This window comes from Hipposideros armiger, unplaced genomic scaffold (assembly GCF_001890085.2).
Source record: "Hipposideros armiger isolate ML-2016 unplaced genomic scaffold, ASM189008v1 scaffold_71, whole genome shotgun sequence".
Classification (NCBI taxonomy): domain Eukaryota; kingdom Metazoa; phylum Chordata; class Mammalia; order Chiroptera; family Hipposideridae; genus Hipposideros; species Hipposideros armiger.
The window spans coordinates 2259197-2280811 of record NW_017731421.1 but is presented as its reverse complement, the minus strand read 5'-3'; the positions used below and the strand labels follow the sequence as shown (position 1 = coordinate 2280811).

At 44.4% G+C, this 21615-nt stretch overlaps 2 protein-coding genes across 2 annotated transcripts in view; one reads left to right on the top strand and one right to left on the bottom strand.

The window, feature by feature from the left end:
- Positions 1-9426, bottom strand: part of BPIFC (BPI fold containing family C) — a 37014-nt gene extending 27588 nt beyond the window's left edge. Inside the window, exons 1-3 of the mRNA XM_019642585.1 lie at positions 9353-9426; positions 2944-3067; positions 769-889 (exon numbers count right to left, since the gene is read on the bottom strand). Coding sequence (XP_019498130.1) covers positions 769-889; positions 2944-3067 — 245 coding nt within the window. The 5' untranslated portion in view covers positions 9353-9426. The remainder of the gene's footprint in view (positions 1-768; positions 890-2943; positions 3068-9352) is intronic.
- Positions 9427-19828: 10402 nt separating this feature from the next.
- The window catches only part of FBXO7 (F-box protein 7), a 35481-nt gene continuing 33694 nt past the window's right edge, over positions 19829-21615 (top strand). Inside the window, exon 1 of the mRNA XM_019642581.1 lies at positions 19829-20354. Within this exon, the coding sequence (XP_019498126.1) occupies positions 20233-20354 (122 nt within the window). The 5' untranslated portion in view covers positions 19829-20232. The remainder of the gene's footprint in view (positions 20355-21615) is intronic.

The window sequence follows — 21615 nt, the reverse complement described above, 5'->3', positions numbered from 1 at the left end:
ACGCATTATCTTCACATTTGTTACATCATCTGATTTTCACTGTTTACTGATTTCGACATTTTGTTACTATAACGTGGTAGAAAAAAAAATGATAGCTGCCACCAGAATTCTTCTTAGGAAGAGAAGTTTGTTGATTGGAAAACTACTTTAGAAAACATTTATTGTGTAAAGGAAGGCTCTTTGGTATCCCAGAGCGGGCGGAACTGCCATGCATGAGACCAGGGAAAGAAAGTTTTGTTGCCCTGGAGGACGGAAGGTCTAGTGAGCAGGAGGGTAGAAGGCCACGTGCCCTGTGACCTCTGAAATCCTGACTAAACTTTACTATTGTAAAATAAGAAAAGATTGGACGAGAGTATGTTTCTTATTGAGACTGTAGTTGAGGTCTGCATCTAGATTTACGGGGATGAGGATAACAATGGAATGAATAAAAGTTTCCTGTAGAATTCAAGGGGCAAGGTGGCCCCAGTGAACAACTGTGTTGAATTGGAATTCTCATTTTAGGGAAGAGGGAAGGGCACCAGGCACCGAGACGCTGAGAAGACTGGCCAGGGGTGCACGGCTAGTGTGCCGCAGAGGTGTGACCACACTCACAGTCAACTTCATGACCCCTTTTCTCGGGCCATTTATCTGATAAGCCTGTCACCAACGGTTGGGCAGCTTCTACTGAGCAGGGCCTGATGTCCCACCAGAAAAGGTGGTGTCATATTCACAACCCTGAGGATTTAAAGATGAATTTCACTGCTAACAATACTCTTCTCTTTTACTTACTTTGAAAAATTGTAGTTCACATACTCAACCTTCAGAAATTCAAGAGTTTCCGACCCTTTTAAGTCTGGGATGTTTCTTGCCTTGACCATCTGCTCAATCACCTCCATCCCAGCTTGAACGCCTGTGGAGGAACCAAAGAGAGTGTTTACTGATGATAACGGTGTAATGTCATGAAACATACAAGCGAAATCTATTAAGGTATGCGCTTAGAGACTTAGAAAACAGCCATCCTACAAGATGGGTATTTTTGCCCCTGCCTTACAGATGAAAACACTGGTCCTCTAAGGGGCTAATGAAATTGCTCCAGACCTCAGAGCTGACAGCATGAGAGGTTTTCATTATGCGGCCAGGCCCAAAGAATGTTATTACAGGACAGTGTGATAGGAGAAGTACAAAATATTGTCATTATCCACATTTTCCAGATGAAGAAACTGAGACTCAAACAGGATAATCCTCACCTAAGTCGCCTAGCAAAGAACAGGAGGACCCAGTAGTCTGATCTGGGCAGTTTGGCTCCAGAATCCAGGTCTCTGCGCCCCACTTCATCCCCCAATCTCCAGATCCTTTAAGGCCAGGAATTTTTGGCCTGAGGTCTGTGAACCTTTGGCAACTCTTGAACCCCCGAAATTCTAATAAAAACTGTGCATGGGTTGAGCATGTGCATATGCATCTCATTTTTCAGGGAAGAGGGTCCACATTTTCATGAGATTCTCAAAGGATCCCAGGACCCCAAAAAGGTTAGAAACCACTGCTTTTTATTCAGAAATAGACCTGTCTTGATGTGGTAGCACCACAGAACACATTTCTCTGAGTTCATGGAGAAAAAGAGTTCTCTGCCACATGAAAGAGCTTGAGGAAAGTAGCTTACAGAGTAATATACCGTATTTCCCCATGTATAAGATGCACCCTTTTTTGAAAAATTGGGTGCCTAAAAACTGGGGGCATCTTATACAGTGGTTGTAGATTTTTTTACTTGCATTTCCCACAAGTGATGAGGAGTTGTACGAATTTTATTATGAATAAAACTTGAGTTCAATAACTTTATGTAATACATTTTTTACAAATTTCGGGCCCCAAAATTAAGGTGTGTCTTATACATGGGAGCGTCTTATACATGGGGAAATAGGGTACTCTCATTACACACAGTAATGAAGATGCCCGTTTCACTTTAACCTTCTCAAGGAGGAAGCTTTGTCTTTACGCCTTACTTTGCAGCTTACACTCATTTCCACTTATTCTATCCTTGTTGGAGATAAAGAAGAGCAGATTTTATCCCCTGTGATACTATGAGTAATACTGCAATATGGGGATGTAAAATAGAAGGTAAAGGATGTTAAGAGTAAACCAAAGGCACTTTCAGAGAGCTTAGCTGGAATCCTAACATTGTCACTTACTAGCTCGTGTGACCCTGCAAGTTATAAAACTTCTTTGTCTCTCACTTTCTTCATCTGTAACATGGGGCATTAGTGAATATCAACCCATATTCAGTGAATCATAAGCAAAAATGTAGAGAAAAATAGGCCCATATACTTTGAGTTTGCAGTCCCTTCTGCTATATAATCTGTTTTCACCCCAATTAAGCCCAAAGAAATCTCAGCCCAACATTTCTCTCTCTCTTGTGTTTATAAAGTGTTCATAAATACCTCTAATGGCGTTGTTCTTCATCTTTCAGTGTCTCAGACTCCTTTGCACATCTAATTAAGAGTATGGAGTCTCTCTCAAAAACGCACAGTCATCATGCCCACCAAATTTTGCACACAATTTTTGGGGACTCTAAGTTACTTTTGAAATTAAACCCTTTTTGAAACTCTAAGGTATTACTTTCAGCCCAAATCTCCCTTCCTCTATTCTATAATACATTCTCCTTTAGAGCTGAGATGTTCGTGGTGTATGCATGTGTGTGTGTGTGTGTGTGTGTGTGTAGACAGACAGAGAGAGAGAGAGAGAGAGAGAGAGAGAGAGAGAATGAATCTGTGGCTGTGTTTGGATATGCCTATTGTCAAGGTGATTATATTTTAGGTGACACTATCTCAGTTTCTTCTCAGCCATCTTAACAGCTTCTGCATAAATTGCCGCACAGTGGAGCTTGTCTCAGCTCAGTATGAACTCCTGGGTTTGGGTCACAGACTCCACCTAGGGGGGCAGCAGCCTGGCTTCTGAAAGCATCCAACTCACCATAGTCCAGAGCCCGCTGAGTAGCCCTTGCCTTGATTCCAGGGTAAATGGTCTGAGCGGATGAGATGTGGAGATTCCACAGGAGGAAACATCCCCAGAGGATTTGCACTATCTTTGTACACATCTGCAATTAAACAACATTTATGGTTCCTTTATTATTCTCGACTTTCTCATTGGTCAATTCCATCCAGCATTTCTAGGCTTTCTCATTTTCATTGCTTACTTCCAGCACTCACTCACTCCATCCATCCATCCATCCATCCATCCATCCATCCATCCATCCATCCGTCCATCCATGCAGTTATCATTTATTGAATACACTGGAAGGTGTTTCAGGTGCTGAGGATGTAGAGATGACCTATGTGTGGCCCCCGGCCTCTGCTTCCTACAGACTAGCGGGTGATTCACACACATGCACAGATGATTATAACACAACATAGTATGATGCAACGCAATATAATACAAGAGCCTTATAGTATATGTAATGATTGGGATACACCTGAGAATGATACTGGGGTGGGGTGAGGAATTCTTGATAGTTTTAGTCAGGAGTTTGGAAAGGTGGCCTCGATGGATGTGAGACAATCACCCATCTGCTGAAAGATCCTTGATGACTCCCCTTTGCCCACAGGATGGGGCTTAAACTCTTAGCACGGAAACCAAGGCCTCATCCAACTGGCTCTAAACTGCTTCCAAGCTCCTATCACGCCTCTCTTGGCCCAGTGGTAGTGTTCTGAGCTGGCTACCCTGAGCTATATGCTACTCCTCAGTTTGCCAGTTCTCTCATGATTGAGGGCTTTTTGTCTAACCCTTCCAGGGTAAACACACCTGCATGTATATATTCTCTGTCTCTCTCCCTCTCTCTCTCTCTTCCTTTTTCCCTTCATTCCTCCCCTCTGCTCTGGACCACATACCCACATTCTGTCTGGTGAATGCATCCTCCGGGCCCAGCTCCAATGCCCACTTTGTGAAAGCATCCCTCACCATGTCATTTTGCATTGAGCTCTGCCTTTTGTACAAGACAGATGCATCCATCTGAGCATTTGAAACATGATGAGCTGTCAGGCAGGCTCACCACTCCCACTGCTATACCTCCAACCACTGTACCAAGCCAGGATCATTTCACGTGGATGTTTACAATCACTTCCTCATGGGTCTCACTGCTTCCCTTGTCCTGGCTTACCGCAGCCAGAGTAAGCCTTTTAAAATGAAAGTCAGATCTTGTTACTCCCAACCTGTTAAAGCCTCTGGTGGTTCCCCACCTTTCTCAGCATAAAAGCCAAAGCCCTTCTACCAGCTGCGAGGCCCTGTCCCACTCCACAGCTCCACCTTCTCATTAACCACCTTTTTTTTTTTTAACACATCTGCCTGGCTCACCTGGTCCCAGCCTCACTGGCTGACTTGATCTTTCTTGAACACTCTAAGCAGCCTGTAATCCCTGGGTCTTTGCACTTGTGGTTCCCTCTGCCTGGCAAAATCATCCTCCAGATAATCACATGGATAGGTCTTTCACTTTCTTTAGGCATCTCAAGTGTTATCTCAGTGAAGCCTTTCCTAACCACTCTACAAAATAAAGATCTCCCACCCTGGGAGTCTGATTTTTTTTTTCAAGGCGCTTATCATCATCTAGCATAGTCAATAGTTACTTATTTGGTTATTGTCTGTCTCTCCTACTGGAATTTTTAGGCTTCATGGGGAAGGACTTTACTTCAGCACCTTGAACAGCAACTGGCACACGGTAGGCAATGGGTAAATAATGAATGAATGAATGAATGAATGAATGAAAGTTTCTTTGTTGAGACTGTGGAGTGGACCAGGTTTGCCTTCTGAGTTCCCATAACACTTGAGGAAGTCCTTGATCTTAATATGGACCATCCTGTATTGTGATTGTCTTTACTTGTCATCCATTCATTACAGGGATTGTGCCTTACTTTTACAACTCCAGAGTCTAGTACAATGCCTGGCACATAGTAGATACACAAAAAGTCTAATTAGATAAACATCTTCTCCAAGGAGAGGGACCACATCTTCTTCACTGTTATATTGCTGGTACTTGGCACGTATTAAGTGTTCAATGGATGCTTGTTGAGTTAATGGACTTAATGAATTAATGCTGCCCCATTTTCTTGACGAATGAAGCATAGGGATCAACAGCATCGATGACATGGATTTCTTTTCATGACAGCCAAGTGAGTAATACATTCACAGCTTTGGGAGTTTACAATCTGGGTAAGCTATCATTGCTGCATTCACACATGCCAACGACCCACTGAGTTAACACACAAACATGAAACAAATCAGGGAAGCATTTGTGGGGGTGGTCAAAGAAGAGGAAGCTGTGAGAGCCATGCGTTTAGACAGAAGTGGGGGTCAGGTCAGGTGGGGCAGGGTTCCACAAGGGTCTGGGATTCAGGAGCAATCTGGATGAAGAAAAAGAGCTCATTGTAAGAGGTGTGTGTGGGGTGCTTGTCCAAGGTAAGTGAGTGGTTTGATAAAGCCGGTTGTGTGGGCTTACAGGTAAGGCCACAGAGGTGGGGATGGGGTTACGTAGACAAACGAGTGTCCCAGCAAATTTACTTGAAAGGAAGAGAGAAGTCTGACCAGGGAAGGGAGTGTCGGAGAAGGGCTGTTGTGAGCCTATTTTGGGGCTTTTGTGTGAAATGGAAAAAGGTGCCCTCTGGGCACAAAGTGGGGCCTGCGGAAAGTGTTTTAGGAGAACCCCACACCGGTGTGTCCAGCTTGGTGGGGAGAGCAAGGGCTGCCCCACTCAGAGCCTTGCGCTGGCATTTTGTCTAGTGCACAAGCTGCCCAATGCATACAGTGCTCAGACTAGTGAATGCTTAGAGGGGTACTTTGCTGGAGGGCCACGAGGTTGAGAATTAGAGTCTTGACCTGTCTGTTCTGTACTGCCTAAGTCCACCTTCAGGTGTGAGAAGAGGCTGGTTCAATCAACCTGCTTACATTTCTCCCTGATCTCCCAGGAACCCTTTCTGTGTACCCCACTGTCCAGACCAACTGAACCCTGGTTCCTAAACACACGCCGTGTTCCTGCCCAGTGCCCATGCTTATGCTATAGGCCTGCAGACACCCTGAAGGGTTTCTGGACCATCCTTAAGGCCCATTTGAAACACAGCCTTCTTTCTGAAGCCATTTCTGACTTTCCTAAGCTAATGTCCTTTCTGTCTGAACCCTTAGTCAAAATATATATATTTGCTCATGTGTGTATGTTTATTTTCCTGCTTACTGTCTGTCTGTCCTACTAGAAGGTAATCACCATGGGGGCAGAGGCCTCATCAGGTTTGGAGGTCCTAGAGCTTGGCTCCATGTCTTGGACATAGCGAGTGATGGACAAGTGTTGATGGAATGAATCAATGAATCATAAATGAAGGAATAGCCCTCATCTCACTCGATATCATCGTTCTGTGCAGAGGTGATTTTAAAAGCATGTGCACACCAGTGGAGCCCATGCACCCGTCAGAACAGATGTTGGTCACAGTCCTAACGGGTGGTTAGGGAGGTTAGGGACTGCAACATGGGAGGTCAGGAGAAGCCTTAGAGGAGTGGCCAGCGTGGCTGGGATGCTGGGGGGGGGGCGAGAACTCACATTAGGGACTGTTTACTCTTAATACTTAGGTATTTCAATATTTTAACACAACTATGGCCATATGCATTCAGTGTGATGTTTCAGCCTGATGGAATTGGTTTGGGTCATACAGAACAATTTACAGAAAGAACCCAGGCTGCAGTGCTGGGGGGCAGGGCTAGGAGGGGTGGCTTGAGGATGGTCAGGGTGCAGACAACACTAAGGGAAGCACAGAGGAATGAGAGTGAGAGCCAAAGTGAAGGGACTCAGGAAGGTGAGGAGGGTCTCTGGTCAAGGAATGAGTGACCTGAGGGCTAGAGGCAATTTGAGAGTGGGATAAGCAAGTGTGAGCTCTTCCACATTCTTGGAGGCAGGGTGATATTAACAACATCTTATACTCAGAACGGATGTAGGAGCTAGATCCAGTTGTCACCTGTGCTAGGCCATCCTTGATCCTTTACTTGACCTGAATGGTGGACAAGGGGTCCTGGACAGGGGGATAGTAAGATGAATGGGACTATGGGACTCAAGGGAACACCCCTGGAGCTTGGGTTAGTGGCTATTCACCATCTGGTATAGAAGTATTTCTGCATTTTAACAAATGATGAGGCCCTACAAACATGTAGTCACACTAATATCTGTAGGCAAAAAACTGTACATAAATGTGTCATGCCAAGGCAGGTGTAAAAGGGATTTTTTTTTCTAAAGAGGAAAATATTTTCATAGCAGTGGAAAGCAATGGGAAACAATGTTAGACCAAAAAATTTTACCTATTAGACTGTATGCAAATTAAGGTAGGAATTCTATCTCTGCCTGACACATAGCAGGACCTCAATAAATATTTGCTAACTGATTGACTGACTGACTGACTGACTGGCTTACAAGATCCTGGCTAACTAAAAAAGGTTCTGGAATACTGTGAAAAAAAAATGAGAAAACCAAACCACCATATAAATAGCTCTCTATTTTTACTTGCTGATGGAATCACAACCCAAATAGTAAGTTTGTATTTCTTTACCATTTACAAAGCTCACAACAATTCCTTCAGGTAGACGTTACTATTATCCTACCTCCATTTTGGACACGTGGGCACAGAGGCTTAGAGAGTCTGGGTGTCCCGTCTGAGATCACACAGTAAGTGGGGCACCTGGAAATCAAACCCTTTTCTTCTGGCTCCTGTTTCCAGTGCTTATGATTTTTTTTTGTTAATTTAATAACTACATAGGTGCTAGAATTCTCATTTTCATATGGGAATTTTAAATAGGAGTTGCTTGCTGCCATCTTCTACGTGGGAAAAATCATTAAGCACCAGAAATTTGCAAGCATCAAAAGTGCAAATACAAATTTACAACTCTATATTTTCTTGGGCACAAACGGAATTGTAAATTCTCTTCAGCAGCAAAAACCTGTTTTGCCTTCTCGGTTAAAGGAAGTTGGTGAAGTGGTCTACTTTGACGGAGATCCAGGAAGTCAAAATTGCACATAGAAAAACATGATTTCTCCAAACATTTTATGAGTGAATGAAATTACTGGGCTATAAAGGGATGGATTGTATGTAACTTTCAGTTGAATTGTTTGGTTAGAATGATAATTTATGGGCAGGGGAGGAAAGGAACCTTGTCAAGCAAGAAGATGACTCCTAAAAGGTTAAGTAATTTGGCTGACAAGTAAGGGCAAGGTGAGCTGCCTTTTAAAAGAAGAGATCCAAGATGATTTAAAAACCCTGCCAGCGAGTTACCTATTTTGTTGCTTCTGAGGAATTGCTTCTTTCCAAGATCCAAAGCCTCTGAAGTCATTAAATTTCATACCAATATATGGACAGAATAACTCTTCTAAATTAGATGGCCCTTTCCTGAGCCATTCCGATGACTAGAAATAAGAAAACTCTGGTACAACTGAGAACATTTCTGAGACAGATCAATTTGTCACTACCGCTCACGGAGGAGAACTTGGACAGATTCTGAAAAAACTGATTAAAAGAAGTGATGAGTGGGGAGTATATGATCCTAATAAACTTTCGCCACTTAAAAAAAAGGAAGTGATGAGTGAATGAAATGTAGCCTTTAAAACAGAGGCAAAAGTTGAAAAATTAAGTTCAGTTGGTTTACGGAAGCCTGGACTATAAGAACATTGTAATCTAAAAAAAAAAAAAAGAAAAGAATATTCCAATGTAATTGTTAAGGCATAATGCATGTAAAAAAGTCTAAACCAACAGGTTTGGAATATGGGAAGAACTAGAGAATATTTCAAGGGACTCAGCCCACATATCAAGATCTGTAATGACCAGGGGCTTGAAAATTTACACCAACTCTTTTTCCCCCGAACTTCATACTTAACACAGACAAGTTCAACAATTCAGGCAAGTGGGAGGGTTGTTTGCTGTGGCAGGATCTTGGTCACTGAGATGGCTCAAGACCTGGCTCCAAAGCACAGAAATCACAGCGGCTCTGTAATCCTCACCATGCCGGCTGAGGGACAAGTTAGAATTTTCTGCCACTGTGCCGGGTTCCCCATTGGAATGGAAGCAAAAATAAGTCCAGGCTCTTGAGCAACCCTCTTAGCACTGCTGAACAATACAAACGGGTCCAAGAGGGTCCCGACCAACCCTCTTTTCTTTCTTAGAGCTCTTCCCAGCCTTCTGGGTGGGCATGGGTGACATAAACATAAAGAAAATAGAAAAACCGAGGCAGACAAGAATAACTCAGGCTATGTGACAGCTGCCTGTTCAAGGTGTCCTGCCAGATCTGGGACGTCTCCAGCGAGAGGTTAATCCCCGTCGGGAGAGCGTGTGCTGGCAGAGACCTGAAGTTTGTTCATGATTCTTACCTCAAACAGAGGGAGAGTCCAAAGCTGGGGAGCACCTTCGATTCCCTCTGCCTTTGAAGTCGATGTGTTCTCCACCTGAGCCTTGAACTCAGCTGCTGCAAAGACAAGGCAAGATAATTAAGTCTGAATCACCTAGTGGTGGAGCTTTTTAATGCCTCTTTCAAAATATGATGCATAATTGCTTCACTTCAATTACCCAATGGCATGAATGAACACTACAGTCTCTACCTAGATGAGCAGACAATGCCACCTATGCAATAATTAACTACCTGCAGACACACACACACACACACACACACACACACACACGAATTGTTACTTTACCAGAATGATTAAGTCAAGACTTCCAATGTGTTGAAAAAGATGTCCAATTGTATTGAATTGGAAGAGGAAGACATTTCCTTTCTGGGACAATAAGCTGGTTTCTCCTGGTCAGGGTGCCTGCAGTATCCACTGCTGCCTGGAATACCTTCTGGACTTTTAGTGGATCAGATTCAGTCTGAAAGCACTAGGCTTGATAACCAGGCTGACCTAGTTACCATCTTTATCTTCCAGGGCAAGAGCACAGATGACATCTTTAAGTGTCCGCTCCTTTACAGAAGGTTATTAACGACTTCCTGTCCCAGCCTTCTTCGGAAGCTGGGTGGGTTCACCTACTATGCATTATGGAACGTGGTGATAGCGTTAGATTCTAAACCCCAGCCCCACTGCCATCCTCCATGTTTTAGTCATTGCATTTTAAATGGCCAGGGATCTAATTGCACGAAGTGTCTAGTGTCTTATTTACAATTTTCTGGGTAAGGTAGGGTGACCAACCGTCCCGGTTTTCCCAGGACGCAGGATTTTCAGCACAAACCAGGGCAGTCCTAGGAGAACTCGGAAGATTGGTCACCCTAGTAGGAAAAACAGGGACGTTCACTTGGCACTGTCTGCACTTCTGTCAGCTTAGCAGTTTTCTCCTCTAGTGTACCTCCAGTTATATTTGCCTATTTAACCTGAGTTTCCTTAGGACTAAAATGAAGATAAAAATAGTATCTACCTTGATAGGTTCTGGTGAAAAAAAGTGTTGGTAACTGTTTTAGTTCGTTGGGGCTGCTATCACAAAATGCTATAGATCAGCCTATGCTAAGTGAAGCTAAGCTTGTATGCTAAGACCACATAGCTTATAAACAACAGAAATTTATTGCTCACAGTTCTGGAGGCTGGGAAGTCTAAGATCAAGATGCCAGCATGGTCACATTTTTGTTAGGACTGTCTTCTAGGTTCATAGCTGGTATCTTTGGCTGTGTCCTCACGTGGAGCCTCTTTTATAAGGCACTAATCCTATTGCGAGGATTCCATCCTTGTGACATAAGGACCCACCTACTAACGCCATCACCTTTGGTAGTTAGGATTTCAACATATAAATTTGGAGGGGGGACACAAACATTCAGTAATAACTTAGCAATAATATATGAGAACGTGCTTATCAACTCTGTACAGTGCTATAACATCGTATTCATTAGTATGTGGCCTATCAATGGTGCTATGAGCCTGCAGACACACCTCAAGAATCATAGATCAATCCATTCATTAAATATTTATTGGGCACCTACTATGTGCGAGGTCCTCTTGAACAAAAAAGACAGAATCTCTGTCCACATGGAGCTGATGTTCTTGCAGATACAAAATAAGTAAATAACAAAATAAACAAAAGCTATAGATTGTAATATGTGCTATGAAGGAAATAAGGGGATGCAGTTGGTGGGGTCATTTTATAATTGGTAGGGTGACGTAACTGGGGGAGGTGTGCTTACTTTGTTAGGATGGTCCAGGAAGACTTCTTCAAGGAGGTAATATGTCAGCTGAGACCTGAGCATTAGACGTCAGTCAGGCAGAGCACTTAGGGCAAAGGTGGGCCAGAGTGTCTGCAATGTCGGAAGAGCAGAAATATGGCAGGTGGGCAGTTGCAGTGCTGGGAAGAGGCTGGCTGGAAATAGAAATCTCCAAGTCATGGTCCTAGAGGCGGAATGAAAGCCACAGAAATGGACGAGATCATCTGAGGCAGTTTCCCATGGTGCGTGTGGTGCCCGGGAGGGATGTGGGAGAATTTCAGGCGCAACACAGGTGAACACTTGAAATTGTATTGTGATTATTTTTAGTGAATTAGAGAAAGAAATACAGAACCAGATATGGAAAAAGATGAACGACATCACACATCACATGGGAGAAAATTAATAAAGTACCTGTCCTTTCCTCAGAATCTTCCCTGGCTGGCAGCACTGGTCTCCACTCTCTTTTCTCTCTCTCTGTGGTCCTGGGTTTCCTCTTCTCTCTCCTCCCCAGAGCAGCTTCTTGGCTCTCCCTACCTCCCCTGCACCCCACCTCACTCCTGCCCCCATTCCTTTTCTCTGTTAGAAAGATTTAGATCTTATTCAGCTTCCTATTTGCACCTCATATCCTTTAACCAGCTGCATAGGACCTGCTAGATTTACAAGAAAGCTGAAAACTAAAATAACGTCATCTTTCCTAAGACAAATATTCATTTTTCTAATTGTCACCAAAGACCTGAAAGATTAACCATGTCCTGGTGAAAACCTGAGTCATTGTTGTATATCCTGGGGCTTTTGGCACAGGATTTGGGGAGAGTTCTCAGGAAGGGTGGCCTGGATGAAGCATGAGGAGAGAGAATGTGAAATGTAGGACTGTTCTGCTGTCCCTGAGGGCTCTTGCCTCACATGGACCTGCTCTGCCCACACCAACGCTGGGGCTTTGGGCAGTTTACTCACTCCTCTGGGGCTCAGAGCCATCTTCAGTAAAAGGGGAGTCACATTTACTTTGAAGAGTCATTGTGAGAATTAAACGAAATGAGCTAGCACACACTGTATTTCATACAGTGTCAACAAATAAGATGCATTATTACTTATATTTTCTATTTTTATTTTAAATTCATAATTTAAACAACTTTCATTTTAAAGAAATGTGCAAAGTTTAGTTTTCATGGTATTTATTTTTTACATTTACCCTCTATTTGGAAATTAATAAAAGTTTTCCCTTTAAATAGCTTCCCCTTTTAAACAAATTTATATACAGTTTAAGAAGTGGTTGATTGAGCGGCCAGTTAGCTCAGGAGTTTAGAGCATAGGCTTATAACACCAAGGTTGCTGGTTTGATTCCCACATGGACCAAGGAGCTGTGCCCTTCACAACTAGATTGAAACAACTACTTGATTTGGAGCTGATGGGTCCCAGAAAGACACACTGTTCCCCAATAAAATTAAATAAAAAAAAGAAGTGGTTGATTTATAAGGAAAAAAAGAAATAATAGTACTTGTGAGACATGGAATACTTTTGGAAAAGGGGGCTCAAATAATTGGAGTTTAGGAAACTATGATTTAAGAAGAGAGTGCAGCTAGTCTGTTTCAATTCATTTGGAATGGACCCATGACGTCAGCTCCCGAGACTTCCTTCCTGTTCGAGGAACCGTTTTAGGGCAAATGTGCCAAATTCATTACTAAAAACAACAAAAGCCAGCAGCACTATATCCCGTTTCATTATTTATTTTAGGTTTTCAGATTTAACTGGAGTTTGCTGGGAACGCCTGTGTGTCCAGCTTATCAACCAGGGCAACCCGGAATGCAAGATTAATGATTTCACTTACTAATGGCTGACAGCGACTAGTCTCTGCAGATCAAGGGACACCTTTAATTAAAACTCCAAAAGAAAAATCATAATTAACTAGGTAGAATGCTTGTTCATTTCAGAAAGATGTCAAGATACAGTGTTAAGGCACTGAGCTTCCTGGCTGTTGGTTTCTAGAATATCTGGGCTACTCCCATATAGGAAGAAGCTATCTGAATACCAGATCAGTTTTGAGCTTGGAAGACAAGTTATGTTATTCTTTGTGGCAGGCAAAAGTGGGAGGGGACGGGGATTATGTATATATGAAAGATGAGCAAGATAGGGCAGTTTTAGGGCAAAACACACCTTGAGCTCCCAAACCTCACTGTGCCTCGCTCCCGCCCCCCAACATTTTGTGTTGGCAAAATCTGGTTAAAAGGAATCCCTGAAGTGGGATATATGGGGTAGAGAAAAATGAGAGGTAACATTTATTGAGTGTTTGTTATGGTCTGGCCAGCCTCCATATATGAATTCATTAAATCCCCGCCAAGACTATATGAGGTACGAATATTATCTCCATTTTATAGATGAGGAAATTAAGAGGGTAAGTAATTTGCCTGAATTTAGGCATCACAGCTAGTGAATTACAGAACCAGGATTCAGGACACAAGTGTTCCGCTTCCGGAAATCCATGCTCTTAACCACTATACTAAGCTGCCTTTTTAGCAAGGTCACTAAAGGGCAACCCACAGCCCAGGGGATGTGGAAGGTGAGGGGAGAGACAGATGCTGTTGCCAGGTAGCACATCTGGTTTTTCAAGCTGCTAATTGAATCTGTGTAATTGCTAGTTTATACCTGACCAGAGGAAGTTGCCTGGAGTTTGTGTGGCTCTTCAGAAAGATCAGTGACCCTACAGCTCACTCCAGAAGGGCTGGGGAGATGTCTGGCAGAGTTGTCCCACCACCTGGCAGCATCTGCCCCTCTCTTCCCAGTTCTGTCCCAGGCCGCACTCTCTCGAAGTCTGTGTGATGATGTTTCTGGGTGGACACCGATGACTGACTCAGACCACAGCTTCTCCCACTCAGGAATGATTAAAGCCATGACTCCCTCCTGGTTCTGAAAAATACGCCCACTTACCTCCACTTACTATCAGTTATTTAAAAGGAAGTTACATTTTATTATTTGCAGTTCAAAGTGAATTTAAATTCATGCTAAATTTTAAATGCATATACATATGACTTTTTAGAGACATGAGGGATATTATGGAACCAAGCAAACAAGATGACAGTGTGATTCAATTTGGAAGTGCCTGAGAACCACTGGTGTGAGTCCAATTCAAACAGACAAGAATTTCTCTATCTCGGCACTACTGACATTTTGGGCCACATAATTCTTTGATGTAGGGGGCGATCTTATGCACTGTAGGATGTTTAGCAGCATCCCTGGCCTCTACCCTAAATTTAGTGGCACCACTCTCTCCTACCCAAGTTGTGACAGAAATGTCTCTAGACTATGGCCAATGTCCCTTGACAGGTTTCAGCTGAGAATGAAGGAAACAAAGTATATTCAAGTATTCTCTTTAGCCTTTGCAGTAGAAAATAGCACTCCCTTTGAGGATGAGATTTGACTGTTCCTAAGAATATTTTTCTTAATTACCCAATAAATATGTGAAACATTCTCTTGGTAAAAGGGCCAAACAACACCGATGTACAGATCAAACTGAGAAAATCTTAATTCTCCCTCTGACTTCATCCCTGTCTCCTATGCCACCTTGTAGTTTGCTTTCCAAGAATATTTTTATTTATTTCTTCCAATAGGTTCCAGACATATTCATTTGGTCCATGGATTGGATTTTAATCATTTCAACAACTTCTGAAGATTCTTTTTCTAACTTGCATGTTTTTCATTTCAACTCAACATTTCTGAAGGCCCGTTTCAATTTCTCACCAAGCACAGCTACCTCAAAGTCTTTTTAGTGTTTTCAAAAAAGCTCAAAACAACCACAGCAAGACCACATGGTATAGACAAGTGGTTCCCAAAGGTTTCACAGTAGTTTTACTTGGAAATCATTAGAAATACAAATTCTCAAGCCTCTCTCCAGACCTCGGGAGGCGGGACTCAGCAATCTCTCTTTTAAAATGCTCACCAGGTGATTCTGAGACTGAAGATCATGGACTGTTGGTATGTAGAGAAAAGCTCAGATGCAGGAAAATAAGTTGGATTTATAAGAGAACACCCAAACGAAGGCCAACCTGACTTTTCCCTGGTAGAGACAGAATGAGGCTCTTACTTTTCCAAACAGATATATTAAGAACTCAGAGACAAATGCGAATATATCATTTTAAATCTTGCTTAACCAGTCCTGACACTGGACGTGGGGATTGCGGGCTGTTGAAGATAGCTAAGACCTGTCCTTTCCCCTTGAGAAACTCATAATCTAGGACTGGAGAAAGCCTGGTGTACAAATAATTGCACTGTGATATGATGGGTAACACTGAAAAGTAGGCTCCCAGTGCTCTTGGAGCAAAAGGATAGGAGAAACACGCTCTGCTTAGAAAAAAGGAAGGAAAGGTATTCCAGGTAGAAAGCTATTCCAGGTAGCTTAGAGGCATGCAAATCCACTTGGTGGGAGAAGATATAAGGGGAAGGGGATGAGGCATTCTGAAGTAGTGCAGTGTAAACAGACTGTAGGGGGTCACTGGGCAGATTAAAGAAAGTGGTTTCCAGCTGGTTCAAGCACCAAAACTAACTTTTATCCAGAAAACTAAAGGAAACTCACCCTAAGAAAACAAACAACCCAGTTAAAAATGATATAAACAAATGATTGAATAAACAGAGATTAGACAAAATCTCCTGTGGTGAAATTTAAATCATTGATGTAGTCGCTTCACCTCTCAGGAGGTGGAGCACAACTCCCAGTCTCTAAGTGTGGGTTGCAGATAGTGGCTTTTCCCCAATGCAGACGATATGAAAAGGAGGAAAAAGGAGTAACTTTACAGTGGAGAAGCCAATTGGTCGGGGTTCTCACCAACAGTGAGAAGTCGCATCGATAGTATGTACTGTTGATATGACGTGATGCGAATGGCTCTTCACCACAAGGAGTTGTTGTCATTCATGCTGGGGCTCAGCTCCCGGCAGATGAACGCAGGATTTGGTGAGGCCGAAAAGGAACAACGCCGGAGCCACAGATAGGAGGTTCATACCACTATATTATATTCTCGATGTCGGCCGGTTGAGATATGAGAAGCGAGCATCCGTCAACACCCCAACAAGGGGTCTTCCTGCACCAGTCTCACTGGCGGCCCGGGCGAGACACAGGAAGTAGGATCCGCAGGATCTGCACCATCCACGACACCCGCACTTGCTAACGCAGCCGAGGCAATTATATGAAAAACAATAGCAGCTAATGGCCATCAAATAACCGAGCCAGCACCTTTCCACGTGAGGCCGAGAGCCTGGAAACTGTCTTCCTGGTCCTTTCCCAACAGTTGTCCTCCCAGGAGCTCATCACCTCAGTCAAATCACGAGAAGATATCAGACACGTCCCAATTGAGGGCCGTTTTACAAACTAGCTGACCATTAATCCTCAAAACTGTCAAGGTCATAAAATACAAGGAAAGTCTAAGAAACTGTCACAACCAAGAGGAGCCCAAGGAAACATGACAATTAAATGTAATATGGTATCCTGGATAGGATCCTGGAACAGAAAAGGGATATTAGGTAAAAACTAAGGAAATAGAATATGGAACTTCAGTTAATAAAAATGTCAATATTGGTTCCTTAATTATGACAAATGTACCATAATAATCTAAAATGTTAAGAATAGGAAAAATTGGGTATGCAGTATATAAGTCTTCACAATAATTCTTTAACTCTAAAACTGTTCTAAAAAGCATACAGGAAGCCAGTGAATAGAGTCCCACAGAAGAGGGACATCATCCTTTTGTAGTATTCTATCAAACGGTCCACCAAAAAAAGAAATTTAAACTTCTGAATTCTTTGAAAGTTGCAGTGCCTTTTGCTTGCAGACGTTAAGGTGACATCCTGCAAAAAAGAAACAAAAAATCTCAAGGAGGGAGATGGTTAAGAGAAGGGGTATGTAACAAGCTCGTGGACTTTTGAAGTTCTGGAGACTAGTCTTCCAGAGTACTTTAAATCCTGGCAGTTTCTTGGGAGTGCTCTGGCTCTCTTCCAGGACCCTCCTGCACTCCTGTGGTTGGATTACTTCTGCTATCCCAGTGCTCACAGCTTATTGGGCCAAGGATTGAGACAATGATCCCAGGTGGGTTAGTTTTCTACTGTAGGAACAGATGACCGCACATGCAGTGGCTTAAAACAAAAGATGTTATTTCACTGTATCTTTACAACGCAACTGTCTGATATATTTTTGTTACTTTTTCATTTTTATAGATAGTAACTTATCCAGGCTTACATAGTATTAAGAGGTGGACTGTGATAGATGGTCTCCAAAGATGGCCACCATGCGAGCCTTGTACTGCTTTCTCCAAGAATGCTATTTCAGAGAGAAATAAACTTACATTTGTTTAGGTCACTATTATTTCAGATCTCTGTTAGAGCAGCTGAAGCTATATTCTAATTAATACGGCCTCCAAACATAGTCATTTTCAAGTTCTATTATATCTACCTCTGTAACATCATTCCTGTCCATCCCATTCTCTCCATTCCCACTGTCATTCCACTCATTTTTTTTCTTCTCTGTTTCCAAAAGAGCCTCCTAACAGAGATGGTCTCTAATCCAGTGGTTCTCAAGGCAATTCTGCCTCCTAGGGGATATTTGGTAAAGCTTGGAGACATCTTTGCTTCTCACAACTGAGAGATGGGGGTTCTACATGGATTTTGTGAACAGAGACCGGGGATGCTGCTAAACATCCTACAAGATACAGGATAATCCACCATAACAAAGACTTATGAGGCCTCAAATGCCAGTAGTGCTGAATGAGGCTGAGAACCCTTGATCTAATTAATATACCTCCCACACTCTACCCGTGATAGGGTCACGTTTCAGATCTGACCCATGCATGCCCTTTGTAGTACACCTGTCAGATTCATGGCTTTCTACAATCTTTTGAACAGCCTTCCAATCTTTTAAGTCCCACCTCCCCAGGGAAGGAGTTTGGGCCCCGAATTCCAGTCTCCTTTGCAGCCAAACTCAGGCATGGGACTTGGTCTTCCTCAATCAGATACAGCTTTATCAACCTTTGCTTTAGAAGTGAGCAAGTTGAGGGAAAAGCCTCTGTGGGAAACCTGACATTTTGTTAGCGCAGGAGGCTGCAAAAGCGTGTGGCATTTGAAGGTGGCAGCCATTCCCCAGCGGTGACAGCAGTGACTGCGGCCTCCTCCAGTGAGGGGTGGGGTGGGGTGGCAGCAGTGATCCTAGTCGTGGTAGCTTCCTCATCGGGCCAGTTCTTCAGCATGGTTCTGAGCGTCATTCCTGGAAGCTTAGCCTGGAGCTACTTCTCCAGTGCTCCCCAGAATTCCCCGAGCTACCCAGTATCATGTTAACATGTTCTTTTCCTGCTTAGTCACTGAGGTAGCTTCTATTGCTCAGATCTAAGAACCCTGGTAGATCAAGACGCCCCTACTTAAAACTCTCCAATAGCTTCCCATACATTCTAGAATGTGTCCCAAATCCTTCGCTTAGTCCACGACTATTTTGTACCTGGGGATGTACTCACTATGTCCTTGACCCCGGCCACACTGAGCCACCCTGAGCCTGCCACCTTTCCTCAATCCCATATGGCTTGCCACTAAAGAACGCTACTGGCGTAGCAAACATCCTTAATGTCCCCCAATCCCTAAGACTTTCTCCTATTTCTTTCATAAACAAAGACACTTTTTACGTTCTACTACAAGGATTGATTCACTCAGTTGTAAACTGTACCAGTAGGAACATGTCTTTTCAATCTTTGAGTCCCCAGCACCTAGGATAATATCTGGCATAAAGGTGATCAATACATGTTTCTTTCATGAATGAAGGTCAGGATGTGGGCAAGTACTGCCACCTATTGGGAGAAACTTTATTCAACTCTTTAAGATTTGGACAATGGCTATTATACAGGGATGAACATTGGATACTCTCCCCCTCATCTAAGCTATCATCATCATCATTATTGTCAGACCCTATAGGGTAGTCAGCCTCTCCAGATGGCACCCTATGATCTCTGTCTATCGATTGGCATTCATGCCTTTGGGTTGATCCACCCATGCTGAACGGTTGGTTTGTGATCCATAGAATACGACAGAAGTGGTGGTATGTGACCTCTGAGGCTAGATCATAAAAGACATTATGGCTTCTGCCTTAGTCTCTTGGGGGCCACTTGCTCTGAGGGAAGCCAGATGCCATGTCATGGGGACACTCAAGTGGCCATATACGGAGGTCCATGCAGTGGATAAATAACGTCTCCTGCCAACAGTCGTGAACGAGCAGTAGATCCTCCAGTGACAGTCACGACTCCAGATAACTGCAGACTTGGCCTACATCTTGCCTGTAATCTCATGCGAGACCAACACAGAACCACCCAGCCAAGCCTGGCCCAAATTCCTGACCTGCAGAAACTATGGAGCAATCAATGCTTGTTGTTTTAAGCTGTCAAGCTTTGGGGTGACTGTTATGCAGCAACAGGATACTAATATACTCTCCGACGTAGATCACTGACCACAAGCTGTTTCACATTTTGCTGGAACAGGAGCAAATGCCCAGAGCCTGAACGCAACCTAAGGCTTCTCAGAGCAGATGCCGCAGGAGCTGAGTGCCACGGAGGCAATGGGGTAAGAACCAGGCACACCTTAACCCTGCGGAGAGGCGAGGTGTGTCATCTGCAGCATCCCTTTCAGGGTTAACATTCCCCAGGTACACCTGGAAGGAGAGGGCACCGCCGAGGAGTGGAGGAGCCGCGCCACCCACACACCCCGCGGCAGCCTCAGCGCCTGCGCAGCGGGCTCCTCGAGCTCCCAGGTGGCGCCGTTGAGCGCCGAGTCGTCGATCGCCAAGCTCCCGAGCTCCCCGGCTCTGCGCAGGCAGCCAGCCGCCCGCTCGCGTGGTGGGCTCCAGGGGGCGCCCTCAAGAGAGGGGCTGAGTGTTCCGGTTCCACAGGCCCGCCCGCAGCGCGGCCGCCGTGGGGGGAGGGGGGGACCTTCTCTCCGTTACACCTCAGCACCCCTCCAGTCCCGGTCGTCGCCGTTTTGGGGCCGCCGCCGCTTGAGGTGGGAGTTGTCCGGCCGCGCCGTCGTCACTGTCGCCGCCTCTGGTTCGAGGCCGCCATGAAGCTGCGGGTGCGGCTTCAGAAGCGGACCTGGCCGCTGGAGATGCCAGAAACGGAGCCCACCCTGGGGCAGCTGCGTGCGCACCTGAGCCAGGCCCTGCTGCCCACCTGGGGGTACAGGTAAGCGGCCGCGGCGGGGCGCACGGCGGAGAGGCGGTGGAGCGCCTCGGGCTCCGGGAGGCGTGCCGGGCGCTGCGGGCCTGGCCGTCACGTGAGGCGGGCAGGGACCGGAGTGTCGCGGGTCCTGCGCCCCGCGGACGGTGACGCACACAGACCCGGCGGGAAGCGGGCGCTGGGGCCCCGGCCCGCAGAGAACATGGCGCAGCGTCGCGGGGGCTCCGTTCCCCTCCAGGGTGAGCCGTTGCTTCCGTTTTTGCAATAAAAGAACCCGGGAATAGGCTAGCACGCAACATTGTTCCGCCCTTTAACATGTAAAGTTGGAAGTGACGGATTTTTTGGTGGGTTAAGCCTTTCGAGGCTCTCAGGGGTTTACGTTCGTCAACTCCGGCTAATGGGGGTATGTCAGTTTAAAAGTTTGGGAAGTGTTAGGAGTTAGCAACCGGCCCTCCATCCGAGGCCACCAGAAACTCGTGCCGCTGCTGTGAGGCTGCAGTCATCTTACGACTTCATGGAACGTTTACGTGCCCGGCGCCGCGGTGCCCACTTTGACTTACCCGCTGCAAAGTTTTACGAAGTACAGCGTGTCGGCGCGTCTCAAATCATCTTACTGTCCTGGGCGAGATGTTGCTTTTTGCTAAAACTAAGGCAAACGTAGGCCTTAGGATGACTGGAGAGCTTGCGGTTTGGGGGCAGTGACGTTGAGAAGTAAAGGATCAAATTCTGTTATTTATGGGACTGCAGATGAGGCTGTGTTGTTTCCACAGAGGGTATTTTCTGGGGACAGTATTCTGGGAATAGAGGACTAAAGTAACGGCGGCCCTCTTCAAATACTGAGCTGGCAAATTTGGAATTTGTGCTAAGAAACAAAATGTCCCCTGGGGCTTTTTTAGGTGCATTCTTCAAAAGAAAACCTTTGTTAATTAAGTGACTCCTTTTATAAGACTTTTTGCAAACTAAAATTTTATTTTTAGGAAATTCAGTAAAATGAGCCATATTATGAACTTCTCACCCATTCTTTTTTCAGATTAAGGCATTATTACCTTAAAAATAAGCCTCATTTTTTTCCAAATTAAGAGAAAGAAAAACAAAATGAGGTATTGACATAACCCCTTTAAACATTATATTAAGTGACATACCGATTATTTCTTGGTGTTAAACCTAAGTTGTTTTGCATGCGGGTATCATTACCCCTCCACTGTTTTTCAAAATTAACTTCTCTTTTTAAGGTATTTTCATCAATATGTGTATATATTTTATTATT